Raw genomic sequence first — 12,875 nt, 5'->3', positions numbered from 1 at the left:
AGTGAAGACCTGAAAATGACAGGGTTTGAGTGTACCTCACAGTGCTCTGAATTAACATTTTAAGGAGTGCAGTCTCAGATCCTTACGCAGCTTTTCGTTAATCTTCATTTTAAACATAGCGGAATTCACTTTAATAACGACGAAATATTTCTGGGAAAAGACCAGAGGACTCTACCACGCGCTTTTTTTTTTTTTTTTTTTGTAATAAAAAAAACAAGCACAATAGTAGTTTTAAAACGGATCCAAACCGAGGAGGCAAAAGAATGGAGTGGGATGTGCAGTGAGACAGAAAGCCAGCCAGGAATAATCCTAGCTCTCTGCAGGGAACGCTTCCTGACTCTGGCTCTTGTCCAGCAAAGCCGTTCAATTGCTTATTATACAGGCACGTACCAGAATAAGTGAATTCCGTAAGGTGAGTGTGTGCTCACTGTGCTTCTCTGTATGGGAAATAATTTTAGTATTTAAAAATAAAAACAGAATTGAGGTGCTTTTCCTAAGATGCCTCATACTTTTAAAGAAGGTTTTGCTCCGAGAGAAGAAGAAAGGCCAAAAAATAAAAGGGAATTCAGATAATCCAGGGGAATAATCGGAGAATATTCAGATAATCGGGGAAGCTCATCCTCTGGTGGTTATTCCAGCATCTGAACATCCCCATGAGCTGGGAGAGAAGAGTTGGCCCAACTCGATGGAGACCGGGGGATGAGGGAGGGGCAGGGTCTGGTGCTCCCTCGTGTTTTAACATCAGTTTAGTTGATGTATGTGTTTGCTGCTCTGAAATACCTGGCGGGTGAGAAGAATCACAATCACCTCACACATCTCCTGGTGGTTTTAGCACCGGGTCCCTCCAAAGGACTGGGTGGCAAGCTGAGAGGTGGGGACATGGCCAACGGGACCTCATTCTTCACCTCCAGCACTTTTCACTCCGCCAAAGTGAGACAACATTGTTCAGCCCTCGATTTTCACAGGGCTTCATTCAGAGGCAGATTTCTCTGTTTGAATAATGAATGGCAGGGCTGAAAACAGCAGTTCTGGGTTATTCTTGCGGGCCATTATAATAACTCGGCGCCAGGAGAAACTATCTGCAAGTGCTGGAAAATGTAAATCCGTTTGTTGTCTTTTGCGCTGCGGCAGTATTTTGAGAGTGCCTTCACCCTGCTGGTGGAGAAGTAAAAGGTATTTTAACCTAGTAAGTATTAAATAACTGTTTACTTAACCAGTTACTTATGGGAAAACGGATTTTTTTGTTCTGTAGCAAACTGCAAAAATGTCAGCGTGATCAGCCCAAACAAAGTGCTCCTGTGGAGGGTGGCTGGCCGGTGGTGGGATCTGCTGGTGACAGTGGGCTGTTGTGGGCGAGAGAAAGCCAGCATTGTGCCGCCGGACAAAAGGAGCACAGACAGGAGAAAACGGGTCACAAAGGGTCCCCGGAATTTTTTGGGTTGCGTGTACATCAGGCTGTGTATAACACCACCATCCAGTGTGGGCTGCACTCCTCTACACGGAGCGTGTTTGCTGTGAAACTGCAAACTTTTCAGAAAGTTATTGAAGGAGGAGCTTAAAACAGCCTTTGGGCGACACATGGTTAGATGGTCAGTTTAGCGTTTGCACTGACAGAAAAGTCATAGAGTCATAGAATGGTTTGGGTTGGAAGGGACCTTGAAGACCACTCAGTGCCACCCCCTGCCCTGGGCAGGGACACCTCCCACCACACCAGGTTGCTCCAAGCCCCCTCCAACCTGGCCTTGAACCCCTCCAGGGATGGGGCAGCCACAGCTTCTCGGGGCAACCTGGGCCAGGCTCTCATCATCTTCTTACTGAAGGTCCACCCAAAGCACTCCTGGCAGGGTGCAGCTCTGCTGTGGCGTCCGTCCCTCCTGGGACACATATCTTCCATGCAGGAGCCATATGCTTCTTCAGGAGGAAAAGGGATGGAACGCTGTGAAAATGCCGGCCTCTGTCAGGAAGAACCAAAGAGAAAACCAGAATCTGGCCGGGTTTCAGGAACCTACTGGCACCGCAAGGATCAAAGGCAGCAGCTGCCGCCAATGTAATTTGATTTTGGAGGCGTACGCTGGGCCCAATCCAACTCCCGCTCAAAGCAAACCCGAGGAACCCTCTCCTTCCCTTCCACCACAGGCTGCTCAGATGCACCCATCCCTACGTTATTATCCCAACCCATTTTTTTCCAGCTGTAGTAAACGGGATGGTTATTTCAGTCCAACCAAACTGCAGATCCTTCCAGCGCTCGCCGTCCTCTCCCCTCCGAGTCAACATAAGAAATGAAAAAAAAAAGTAGGATCCTCTCTGTTTGAGCTCTAAACAGTCACGTCTCTCTTGTACCCACTTCAGGTAAAAAACTGGGCCGCTTTAAACAAAATGCATGTATTGTGGAAACACACATGACAATGGTGCGTACCATCACTCAACAGCAAAAGCCAGAAGGACCGATTTCTGGGAAATCTAACGTAAACCATTCCACATGGAGGAGAAGAGCTGGCATAAACAACTACGGAGCCACTCACGCCCCACTAATTAAATGAAGGAACAACCCGTAGTGCCGCAGCCCCAGCAGAGAGTTGCCGATCCGGGGGATACAGCCGCTTCTTCTCCCAAGTCACAGGCGACAGGACAAGAGGAAACAGCCTCAAGTTGCGCCAGGGGAGGTTCAGGTTGGATACTAGGAAGAATTTTTGCACTGAAAGAGTTATTAAGCCTTGGAATGGGCTGCCCAGGGAAGTGGTTGAGGCACCATCCCTGGAGGTGTTCAAAAGACGGGTTGCCATAGAGCTGGGGGACATGGGTTAGTGATGGGTTTTTTTGTCAGAGTTAGGCTGATGGTTGGACTAGATGATCTTGAAGGTCCCTTCCAAGCTAGATGATTCTGTGATTCTATGATAGCCAGAGGAAGAAGCAACAACAACCGGTGGCTTTCGGTGGCTGCCGGCGGGTGTTTCGCACTATCATCAGATGAGTCAGAGCTGGGGCCGCGCACCCGCCGAAGAGACAGCGAGCTGAACTTCCACGGAATGATATAATTTATCCCGGAAGATTAAAGGGAGTTGAAACCGTAGACGAAGCCCTACGGCCTGAAGGTTGGCCAAAGTCCAAGGCGAACGCTGAAATCAAATCCCCACCACATAAAACCATATGTTGCCGTTTATATTTGCATAAATTTCCAAGGTCTGTCATTTGAAAGTATGGCTGGGGCTAAGAAAGGCTGATCTTTCTTTTATTAGCATTATTCTGTGCGAGAAGCAAGATTAAACGGGTTACCACAGCTATAAAAAAACCCTCTGTCTCTACTTAGGCTGTGAAAAAAACCCCGACTTTTTAGGTTGCATTAAGCCCACGTCATTCTAGAAGAACAATGTGGCTTTATGGAAAACCACCCACGAAGGGTCCTTTCTCCGGGAAGGCTTTGGGTGCTAACGAAGTAAAGCCCTCGCGGATCCATTACAAAGGTACCACACAATCCTGCAAGGAAGCAAGAGGATCCGTTACGAAAAATTTAGTGATGATTGTATCCATCTCCACCTGGCAACGCTCTAGGGTCATTCTGTTCCCGTCCAGACCACCCAAGAGCAAAGTTCAACTACGACAAGCCTTGCGTTCCTCCTGCTCATGCGGCTGGATGAGGCTCCAGAAAGGCAAAAGGGTATTTTGGAAAAACTGAGGATGTTTTCATGTGCAGTGTCAGGCAGCAAGTGAAAATCCAGGCTGATGGAAGCACATCCGTCATCCTCCTACCTCAGACATCTAACGGCACAAAGCACCACCTCGTTTTGTTGGAGAATGGAACTCGTCACTGAACCTCACTGCCAGCAAATCCCGCGTGCTCCACCGAGGAGGAGACTTGTTCCATCTGAGAGCGGGTCTGTCTGGGCTCTGCTTTACTCCATCTTAGACCTTCATGTGTGTTTTATGGACCTGGTGGAGCAACCCATGTGAAGGGCATTCAGTGCTTCACCACCACTGTCATGGCTGTAGAGAGAGGAGTCCTTTAGCTTTGAGATCGTGACGATTTGCTGGACCAACAGCGTAATCCGGTTTTCATGAGGGTGCAGGCTCTGCTGTTTCAGTGTGTTTGTTCTGCCTTCTGAGTCTTTAAGGTTCAGCTGGAAACTTTTAAACACAACTTCAGCAAGCGTTTGTGGACTTCAGCCTCCTGCCTATCAGAGGCTGTGCCGAGCCCATTAATTGCAGCTTGTGGGATTGTGGCCATGAATATTGATGGTGATGTTATCAAATAATCCATCCCAACCAGTGTCCCCGTCCTCTCACACAGATCCAGTGCCAGCATTCCCATTGACGTCAGGTACTGACCACAAACATCCGAGTAACCACCCGGTTGTGGGCAGTTTTGCTTGGGAATGTCAGAAGACGTATCACCTACACCACAAGAGTGTTTTATTTGGGCACAACAGGCAGCAGAAAGCCTGGCGAGAGGTCACCCAGCAACCTCTGGTCACTGCTCACAGATCTGCTCATCAGCTTGGTTGAGGTCCCACTAAACCCTGTGTGACTTCAGTGAGGTCTGCGCAGTGCCTTGATCTTCCTGGAGGTACATGCTGGATGATAGACACAGCAAGAGGAAGCTGATGTGGGAATAGTAATAATAATAATGCGTACTTTGTGAAGAACTTCCTTTTTGGGGAATATCTAGAAACCCCAACTGGGGATTTAGTCTCCTTGTAGGAGACACAGATGTAGAAATACGCACAAAGAACCCTGCCCCACAGAGATTGGGTTCTAAAGAAGTAGCCAGCGCTCCTGCCAATCCTTAACTACCATTCCTTGGCTAATTTCACGGAACTACTCTGCCATGTGAAACAGCAGCTGATGTCTCAGAGGGGTGTGCTGCTCGGAAGCTGGTGGACCCTAATGGACAGCCAGGGTTGGAGGTCCCACTGCTGTCCTGTCCCCCCTGCTCCTCATGAGGAGCACCCGGGACGTTTGGGTGAAATCTGGTTAAGGAGGGAAGGAGCCTCTTGGACTCGCCGAGGGTTGTGTTTCTCAGCAGAAGGGAAGTGTCAGTCCTCTGGATGATTGGGCTCTGCTTATCAGGACCTTTCAGAGCAAAAGAGCTTCTTTCAGAGCTTCTCCTGTCCCTCTGCAAACAGCCAATGTCTGAGGAAGATGAAGCTGGGAGCAGCATTTAGCACAGGACGTGGATGGATGGATGGATGGATGGATGGATGGATGGATGGATGGATGGATGGATGGAAGTGCCAACCACTTTGTTTAGAAGAGCATTCCCGTGTTCTTCATGAATTCACTGCTTGGTTTGACGCCAAAATCCAGCAAGTGAGAAGTCAACTCATGGTGCAGGATGTGAGGAAGCTCCCAGTGGATTTGAGAAGGTGCTGGACCCTTTGCACTGTCCCATCACCTCCTCTTGGACCGTGCTGGGATGGTCAGGCTCGGGATGGCTGCTGTGCACGGCTCCTGCCCCTCTGGCTCAGGTGTTTGGTGTTGTACATTCATGCAGAGATAGAAAAATACCCCAAAATGATGCACGACGGAGGGAGGGGTTGCAGTAGGCAGTGGGTGAAATGGGTGCACCTCCCGGTGCTCACCTCCGCTCCTTTTCGCCCTCCAACTTACTCAATATTTTGTGATTTTGGCGTGGATTGCCCTAGATCGTTTGTCCACTGGGAAAAGTAGGGACTGAGGCAGAGGAGCTACTGGGAAGTAATAAGATTTAAACAATATCCTGAGACCTGCTTTATCTTAGATCTTATTTCTCCCTCAAGTTTCTTCTGTTTCCTGCCAGCACCCCTGTGTTACGGCTCTGTAGTTCTGACCAGCTGATAGTTATGCTGATGCATTTCACTCCTCATTTAGCCGCTGATGATTTTCTTTTTTTTTTTTTTGCCCCTCCCTGTAATTTGTTCTCCTTCCTAATTACATTATATTACAGTGGAAATCCAATTCTGCCCTGTGAAAGAGGCCGAGCCTTCCTCTGGTGTAGCCTGGTGCAACTCTGCTGCTCATGTTCTTACCATTGGTGGGGATGATTAAATTTTTTGGAGAAAAAAAGAGATACAAAGATTTGTGTTATAAATATACCTGCAGCGCAGGTATTCACCTGTGATGCCTCCACTGGATTTGTCATGAAGAAGAGTATTTCCAGGAGAGGAAACCTGGACGGAGAGGTTTTGGGCAAGCAAATAAGCTGCTTTTTGCATGTTTTTAATACTCTCTCTCGCAAGCTGTGGTTTAACAAACACGTGGCGATTCTTTCGTAGGTGTGTGGAGAGAAGCAGCGCTTCGAGAAGCTGATGGAGCACTTCCGAAATGAAGACAACAATATAGACTTTATGGTGAGTGCTGTTTATCACCAGGAGGCTTTGGTTGCAGTGTTTGCTGTGTCTGGTCCTGCAGAGACGTATCTGCCTTCTCATCCTTGGCCTGAAATTACCACAATACAGGCTTTTTTTTTTTATATTCCAACGTGCGTTTCGTTTTTAGCTTCCGTTCCATTCAGTTACCTCCACGAAGCGCCTCGTACCGTAGTGAAGGTAAGAGGAAAGTCACCTTTTGGTGGTGTGTGCTCCTTGGCCGTGGCCAAAGCAGCAGCTTCTGCAATACCCAAGACGCGCGGATTTTGTCCCTGTGCCAACATCCCTGGAGTCATAGACAGGGAAGTGTGGGAGAGACTGGCTGCAGCTGCCGTCTGGCCTTATCTGCCGATAAATATAGCACTAGTTTGCACCACTTCGGGTTCCCCCGTGTGCGTATGCATGGTTGTTCACCCCCATCCGCTTCCCCCGGGGCGCGGGAGGGAGGAAGCTCTGGCCGGCACCCACCAACACCAGCGCCGGCTCGCGGGGTGGCAGCACGGGGAAGGCAGAGGTCACGAGAGTCCTATTTTTAATTAGAAAACAAATGCTGGCACCATCGGTGCAGTCTCCCTTCTCCTGCTCGTGCCCTGATCCTCAGATGAAATTCAGCAAAGGCAAGTGTCGGGTGCTGCACCTGGGGAGGAATAACCCCCTGCACCAGGACAGGCTGGGGGTGACCTGCTGGGGAGCAGCTCTGAGGAAAGAGACCTGGGAGTCCTGGTGGACAACAGGATGACCATGAGCCAGCAATGTGCCCTTGTGGCCAAGAAGGCCAATGGCATCCTGGGGTGCATCAGGAAGAGTGTGACCAGCAGGTGGAGAGAGGTCATCCTCCCCCTCTGCTCTGCCCTGGGGAGGCCCCATCTGGAGCACTGGGTCCAGTTCTGGGCTCCCCAGTTCAAGAAGGACAGGCAACTGCTGGAGAGGGTACAGCAGAGGGCTACAAAGATGATGAGGGGCCTGGAGCATGTCTCTGATGAGGAAAGGCTGAGGGAGTTGGGTCTTTTTAGTCTGGAGAAGAGAAGACTGAGGGGGGATCTGATCAATGCCTATAAATACTTCAAGGGTGGATGTCAGGAGGATGGGGCCAGTCTTTTTTCAGTGGTGCCCAGGGACAGGACAAGAGGTAACGGGCACAAACTGGAACATAAGAAGTTCCATCTAAACCTGAGGAGGAACTTCTTTGCTGTGAGGGTGGCAGAGCCCTGGAAGAGGCTGCCCAGGGAGGTGGTGGAGTCTCCTTCTCTGGAGATGTTCAAACCCACCTGGACACATTCCTGTGCAGCCTGCTCTGCATGGACCTGCTTTGGCAGGGGGTTGGGAGTAGATGATCTCCATAGGTCCCTTCTGGCCCCATATCATTCTGTGATTCTGTGGTCTGACCTGATCCCCTTTTGAGGTTAGAGCAGAGCAGAAGGGCTTCCCACCCGCTGATGCTGCCCGGTCTGCCCAGCCGCATCTGTGACACTTTATACCCTTTTAGTGCTGAGCTTTTGTGTTCAGTACCTCTTTTTGCCAGGAACTGGCTGTTAAAGCACCCAGTGGGGTGTTTCCAACTCTCCAGGCTTGCACTGATGGCCAGGGCAGGCTCGCACCCTTGAGGGGATAGCACAGTGAAAAAGGAGGTGGTGTCAGCGAGATAGGATGGCCTTTTTCTTGTATTTAAAAAGCAAAATTAAAATTACAGCGATCCCTGCAATTTTCCTCAAGTTGCCAAGGTGCTCCCTGACATGTTACGGTTGGTTTTACTCCTTATTACCCCAGTCCCAGTAAGGACGTGTTGGTGCTCACAATATACATTAAATATTCTCAGATGTGGGCATGGTTTCGCCTGTAATTTAACAGAAAGGTTTGTCCGTCCTCAGCACCCGACTCGCAGTCGTTTCTCCGCTGCTCGCAGGGAGGGGTGATGGATTTTGGGGAGCGGGAGAGTAGCACAGCTCCCCTGTTTTTTTAAACGGACGGTGGGATAGAGTGCACCCTCAGCAAGTTTGCCGACGACACCAAGCTCGGTGGCGCGGTCGACACGCTGGAGGGAAGGGATGCCATCCAGAGGGACCTGGACAGGCTGGAGAGATGGGCTCGTGCAAATTGCATGAAGTTCAACCAAGCCAAGTGCAGGGTACTGCACCTGGGACGTGGCAATCCCAGGCACAAATACAGGTTGGGCGGAGAATGGCTGGAGAGCAGCCCTGAGGAGAAGGACTTGGGGGTGTTGGTGGATGAGAAGCTCAACATGAACCGGCAACGTGCGCTGGCAGCCCAGAAAGCCAACCGCATCCTGGGCTGCATCAAGAGAAGTGTGGTCAGCAGGTTACGGGAGGTGATTCTGCCCCTCTACTCTGCGCTCATGAGACCCCACCTGGAATACTGTGTCCAGCTTTGGAGTCCTCAACACAGGAAGGACATGGACCTGTTGGAACGGGTCCAGCGGAAGGCCATGAAGATGATCAGAGGGATGGAGCACCTCCCCTATGAAGACAGGCTGAGAGAGCTGGGGTTGTTCAGCCTGGAGAGGAGAAGGCTCCGGGGAGACCTCATAGCAGCCTTCCAATATCTGAAGGGAGCCTACAGGAGAGCCGGAGAGGGACTCTTTGTCAGGAAGTGTAGTGACAGGACAAGGGGTAATGGTTTTAAATGGGAAGAGGGGAGATTTAGATTAGATATTAGGAGGAAATTCTTTCCTGTGAGGGTGGTGAGGCACTGGAACAGGTTGCCCAGGGAAGTTGTGGCTGCCCCATCCCTGGAAGTGTTTAAGGCCAGGCTGGATGGGGCTTTGAGCAACCTGCTCTAGTGGAGGTGTCCCTGCCCAGGGCAGGGGGGTTGGAACTCGATGATCTTTAAGGTCCCTTCCAACTCTAACCATTCTATGATTCTATGATTCTATGGTCTTTATTCAAGCTGTAAAATGGTGTATTGCAGGGGTGTAATGGGGAATATGCATCTGAGTGTGTGTCCATTCAAGCCCAATAAGCTGTGAATATTAAATATTCAACTGGATGGCCCATAAGAAAATTCCGTGCTCCTCTTGGGGTTGAAGGTAGTGGTGAAATTTGCTTGAAAAAGGATAAATTGGGGTTTTATTTTTCAGGACTTGCCCAAATCCTAATAAAATCTGCATCTTTGTGGCCTTTCCACCAGCTAAGGGCTTGACTGTATGACAAGCCTAAAGCAGGGAAGAGAGAGAGCTCATGACAAACGAGTTGGCAGGTCCCCCTGTTTGTCACCATCTGTCCCTAACGAGTTCCTCGTGCTGGTGGCAGCGCAGGTGGAGGAGCTCGCTGCCGTAACGTTAAAGCTCGAGTAATTCAAGGATTTCTAAGGACTGAGGATAAACAAAGAGCTGTTCTGCAGGAGCGAGCTTTCCCGCTGCCCTAAATGGAGAAGGCGAGAGGTGTCTGGGACGCTGGAGCTGGAAGGGGCTGCAGTTAACTGCGTGAATCAACAGGGAGGAACGAGCACCAAAAAGGCAGAAGTATTTTTAGAGAAGGTTCCTGTTGTTGACATTGACTTACTTCATTTTGAAAGCAACTCCTTTAGATTAGTTTTCTCTGACTCGATAAATTCCTGAGTTGTGTATGTAAGGAGCTGAGGAAGGAAATGAGAATTTGGCCCTCGTGTGGCAAGTACAACAAAAGCTCTTTTGAAACAGGGGAATTTGGCTCTGGGTGGTGGGATGAGACAGCAAGGTCCCCCTGGCGAAGGCCAGTACCGGCACTAGGAGGAACTGGGGTTCACCACAGGAACTGGAAAAGAGTCCTGCAAAGACTTCAGTCTTCATTTCAGTTTCCAGCTGCCTAAATGGGGTTGTTTGTGTAAGATATGGGTAGACACCAAGAGGTGGGGACGAGGCATCACAGGAGCTGCTGGATGAATCTTTAGACCATCTTCCTTGGAGTTATCCCTGCTTTCAGTCTCACAACTTTGCATTATCTAGGGTTAAAGTCACTTTGGAAACATCTGGTTGGGGTCTACATGGGAAGATGTAGCTGTAGATGTCCCTGTGGCCATGGTTCCTCCAAAACCAGGCAGAACTGGGCAGTTCAGCCGGGAAAGGTCTTATGGCAGCTCAGTGGCTGCCAGGAGCTCCAGCTGAAAGGAGCAACCTGGGACAACCAGGCCAGACCTGTAGCTAAAGGCCACCACGCAGCAGGTGCCTGCCTCCAGGTTAATCCTCTGGGCCCCGTAGTGGATCACAGAGAATTCGCCAATTTTCTGTAGCAAACTTGGGATCCGGAGAGTGGCCTTCAGCTCTTTCTGCCCACAGAATGACCCAGAGACGTGTGGTCTCCTGGAGGCATGTTCTGTGGGTAAAATCAGGTTGCTTCAGTATTATCTTCTCAGGTTTGCTCTAGGAATCTGGGAAGCATCGCAGTAGATGCTGAGAAGCTGGTATTCCCCCTGTAGCAGTGTTTCTAGCAGGATAGGCTTTTGTCCTTCAGAAACCCAGCAAGGAGTAGTCAAACCCTCTCTTCAAGCAGCTCAGAAGGTGACAGACGTGGTCATCTGTGAACTCAAAGAGGGTTGGGACACTTGTGCAGAGCAGGGTTTGGCCGTGTCCTACATTCAAATAAAGGGAAAACAAACCTTTTGGGGTTTGTAGCCCAATTCCTGCCACTCTACAGGTTTCCCCCAGTGCTGCTGCTCATGACCCGCTTCGCTCGAGAGACTTTGCCTTTCCTTCACTGTGTTGGGACGCGTTTGGATGCCAACTCCTATGATCTGGTCCCTTGTTCGGTTACCAAACCACAGCTTTGGAAATCCGCTTTCTGCACACAACAAAGCACTTTCTGTGAAAGTCCCGTTTCCTCAGCTCGGGGTTCCAGTTGCAAAATTAATCTCACTTTTACGGGCTGTTTCAGAAACAGCATTGTTTTCTTAAGAGCTCGTGTGCTTGTACGATGTCTGGCTGCGCGAGCTGGCATGGAAAGCCTTCACCGGCACGCAATAAAGGTGGACTCTGCAGACATGATTTAATTTCTGGAACCTGTGTTTGCCTTTATCACAGCAGACAAACACCCCGTTAAGCCCGGGTCCAGCACCAGCTTGGAAAAAAGCTGCAGAATAAGCAGATCGTGATTTCCCCTCCTAGTAACCCCAAGGAAATGTGGTTGCTGGCTGTGCCTGACCCATGGGGTCTCGGGAGAGCCTGCTCCGACCCTGCGCTGGAGCTCTCGGGGGGCAGCCGGGGCCGTGCCGTCGCCTTCTCTCACGTACAGCTCTTCTCCTTGCAGGTGGCCTGCATGCAGTTCATCAACATCGTTGTCCACTCGGTGGAGGACATGAACTTCAGAGTCCACCTGCAGTACGAGTTTACCAAGCTGGGCCTGGACGAGTACCTGGACGTGAGTACCACCTGTGTCCCCACCGCCCCATCCTGCCTGGGGCTGCAGGGTGGCCTTGGAAGGTCCTGTGGCCATGGAGACTCCATGCCATGTCCCACATCCGCCAGGGCTGCCCAGCACTTAAACCTCCTTAAACCCCCTCATCCGAGAGCTTTTGGGAGGGCAGAGCAGGGTTTGAGCAACCTGGTCTAGTAGGAGGTGTCCCTGCCCATGGGGGTTGGAACTCGATGGTCTTTAAGGTCCCTTCCAACACAAACCATTCTTTGATTCTATAGTCTCGGCTAAAAATGCAGTGCCTTGGCCACTGACTGGGGGCTGTGGCCTGGAGCCACCCCTGCTGAAGAAAAATCAGCTGCAACTGACTGCAATTACACCCCGGGAGCTAAATTTGTAGCTCCGCCGGATAACAAAGGGAGGATGAACCGCAGCCGTCCGCGCCCACGCCACGTCCCCGACCTCCAGCCACGGGCCTCGTGTCGGCCCCGTGCTGCCGGGGACCCCTCCGTCTCCACGGGAAAAAATCCTCCTTTGAGTTTTCTGACAGCCAGGCTTTTTCTGGCGTCCCGTGGGAAATGCTGTCTTCCAGAAGAAAGCTGCTTTTATATTTCCCTTTTTTGTATTTTCCTCCCTGTCCCTGCCCTTGGGAGCGCACACAAGAAAGGGGGCTGCTGTTGACGGGGGGTTGATTTGTCCCTGCTGACTTTTGAACCCGGGAGAGAGGGTTTTTTGCTGTCTGCAAGAAGTATTTGTACAGGGCGATACTGAGAACGGGGGCTGTTTGGGGTCCCGGGGGGGGGGGCACAAACCCTTCAGCCCGTGGGGAACAGGCAGAGCAGTTCAAAGCCTGCTCTGATATTATCTTCGGAGATAAAAACACCCTCATTTTGAACACAGCAAACTCAGCACCAGGTCAGCCAGAGTGATCAGAGCATTTACTTTGGGCCACTCCGGCTGCTTTGAACCCAAAGTGATGGCCTCACCTCTGCCTACCGGCTGCTGAGCTGGTGGCCACCGTGGGCAGCAGCTGAGTTGGCCCCACCGGCCTCACACCGTCCCAGGGCTGGGCCAAGCACGGAGGAAAGCAGTAGCATCCTCTGTAGTGACAGAAGATAAGACACTGCTTAGCTATCTTTGAAACCTCTGGATGTACTGTGTCCAGCTCTGGAGTCCTCAGCACAGGAAGGAC

General features: G+C 50.8%; 1 protein-coding gene across 1 annotated transcript in view; it reads left to right on the top strand.

Moving 5' to 3' along the window:
- FMNL2 (formin like 2) overlaps positions 1-12,875 on the top strand; it is a 145,643-nt gene that overhangs the window by 112,427 nt on the left and 20,341 nt on the right. The window contains exons 10-11 of the mRNA XM_074144725.1: positions 6,249-6,323; positions 11,579-11,689. Of these exons, the coding sequence (XP_074000826.1) occupies positions 6,249-6,323; positions 11,579-11,689 (186 nt within the window). The remainder of the gene's footprint in view (positions 1-6,248; positions 6,324-11,578; positions 11,690-12,875) is intronic.

The sequence above is a fragment of the Numenius arquata genome, chromosome 3 (genome assembly GCF_964106895.1).
Source record: "Numenius arquata chromosome 3, bNumArq3.hap1.1, whole genome shotgun sequence".
In the NCBI taxonomy this organism is placed as follows: Eukaryota; Metazoa; Chordata; class Aves; order Charadriiformes; family Scolopacidae; genus Numenius; species Numenius arquata.
The sequence above is the reverse complement of the archived record's forward strand: the minus strand, read 5'-3'. Positions and strand labels throughout refer to the sequence as shown.